We start from the raw sequence: 2,115 nt of genomic DNA on the forward strand, positions 1-2,115 counted from the left end.
AAACTTCACTAAGGGAGGTTTCATTCCATTCCTTGTTTAATTTTGTCCGCGATGAATGGGTTCATTTGGCTGATTTATGAGGCACTTAGCTGGGTTTGTCTATATCCCTTTTCGGACTTGTCAGCTGATATAGTCCATACACCATTTGCTAAATAAAGATTTGTGATGCAAAAATGTAACTTAGAAAGTACGAAGCGAAGAGTCCGTCCTGTAAGTGAAGACAATCTATGCTGAAAAGCCGAGAAGCACTGTACATCTCTTTCATCCTTATTGGGAATCATCAGCAGTGCGCATCTCACGAAACTCCGAAAAGTATCGAACCCGCGAGCGTCCGGCTAGCAGTTGGAACACTTAACCGTTCGGCCACGAGTGGCTGATCAAGGCAAAGCATAAATAAAGAAGAAAACTGCTTTGTCTTTGATGAATTTTGTCCTGTAGACATGGTGTATTTGTAATATGCCTGAAAAGATATGAAAGACATCTTTGGGCGTGCGCAAGCCGCATCATAAATTTGAAACTGGTTTGATTGCTGCGGCTAAATGATTTTGTTGTGCTTGCGATTATTTAGTTTAAAATCGATATATAAGTGCTTTTCCAATTTTGTATCTAGCGATAGCTTCACGCCTGGGTAGGTAAAATGACATTATGTAATAAATTAAAAATGGAACCAAAATAAAAATTAAAAACAAAGTTTGCATACCTACGAAAAACCCAAAGATTTAAAACCTGACAACTGACTGATCACCGCTTACCAAATGCTAGCCGACCGATTATCTACTGTTTGACTGCTTAGGCAACGAATTCTGAGAGGCAAACTTACGTTTGACGACCATGGGTGCGGATACCTAAAAGGATGGAAAACTTGAAGAGTGATTTACGGCTTTTAACCATAATTTGTCTTCATTCAAAAGAATAGTGGTTCTCCTTAACATTTTTTCTTCTCACCGATCTGGAACTTTGAAGGCAGTCCACTGCATTATGTTTTTGGCGAGGGTAAGGTAGGTGAACGCTCAGTGCGGGTTATCCGAAGATGCAAGATCGAGACGCGTGAATAGGGTGTTTTATTTCCTCCGCATAAGAAACGCTTCCTGGAAGCGGATGCTTTTGCTTTGCGTCCAAAAGCGGGCACACATCTAGCTTCTAGAATGAAGTTCGCAAATTGTTCGGCTTTTAAAACATTAGTAAATGTGTGGTCCAGTGTAAAATGCCACAGGAGCAAGAACCAGGAAGTAAAACTCAAGCGCACATTTGGATGCACTTCAAAAGATGGATGGAACACGTGTGTATTTTCACTGAACTGATGACAAATTACTAGGGTTCAGTCCGTACGTGAATGATAATTTTTATCGGGAAAACAAATGAATTGAGTATGAGAGCTAATGTGAGACCTTCAGCCTTGCATCGCGCTCGCAGGCGTAGAAATTTTTTGTCTCTCGTAATAATTTGTGCATGCATATATCAGTGTACATGCCGACTACGTGAATAGTCCCACACACAGTTGTTTATGGGCTCATATAATTTTGATTCAATCCCAGTAAGGTCGGCGCCTTCTTCTTTCACGCTCAGTACACGCACGTAAGTATGGAGCATAGAAACGGGTATGCTTCTATAATAATGGAAAGCCGGTGCAGTTTCGTTTGTGATGTACTGATTCTCCGACATTTCACACATTCTGAAACCAATCAAACTGACAGGTATCCTGCACTCTTTTTGATTTGTATAAGTAAGGTAATCACGCGAGTTGTACTCGAAAAATGTATCAATCAGTCAAATACAACGCAGTTTTATCGTGATATACAAAACGAAGTAGACAGTTCATGCTAGCAATGTTGTGGAATGTAGGTAGCTCGGGTGCGTTGTTTGGTTGTTGGTCTGTTCGCCAAGCTTGGCAGTTGGATTGCAAGCGTTTCATCACCAATCGAGGTGACATCGTCAGTGCAGGGTTGAGTGGGTGAATTCCTCCTCTTCTGCCTGTGATTATATAGATTCTAAACAGTATTTGGTAGTTCTGGAGTCGGTCTCCGTGTTTTTTGATTGGTCTTCTGTGAATCTCACGTGGTTTCAACATCCTGAGTCTGGTTGTTTCGTTGGGTGCATTCAAATCGGCAGTTCTGA

At 41.2% G+C, this 2,115-nt stretch overlaps 1 protein-coding gene across 1 annotated transcript in view; it reads right to left on the reverse strand.

The window, feature by feature from the left end:
- Nucleotides 1-821: 821 nt before the first annotated feature.
- T265_15086 (hypothetical protein) overlaps nt 822-2,115 on the reverse strand; it is a gene marked incomplete at both ends in the record, with an annotated part of 226,933 nt that continues 225,639 nt past the window's right edge. The window contains one exon of the mRNA XM_009176521.1: nt 822-845. Coding sequence (XP_009174785.1) covers nt 822-845 — 24 coding nt within the window. The remainder of the gene's footprint in view (nt 846-2,115) is intronic.

The sequence above is a fragment of the Opisthorchis viverrini genome (genome assembly GCF_000715545.1).
Source record: "Opisthorchis viverrini unplaced genomic scaffold opera_v5_351, whole genome shotgun sequence".
NCBI lineage: Eukaryota > Metazoa > Platyhelminthes > Trematoda > Opisthorchiida > Opisthorchiidae > Opisthorchis > Opisthorchis viverrini.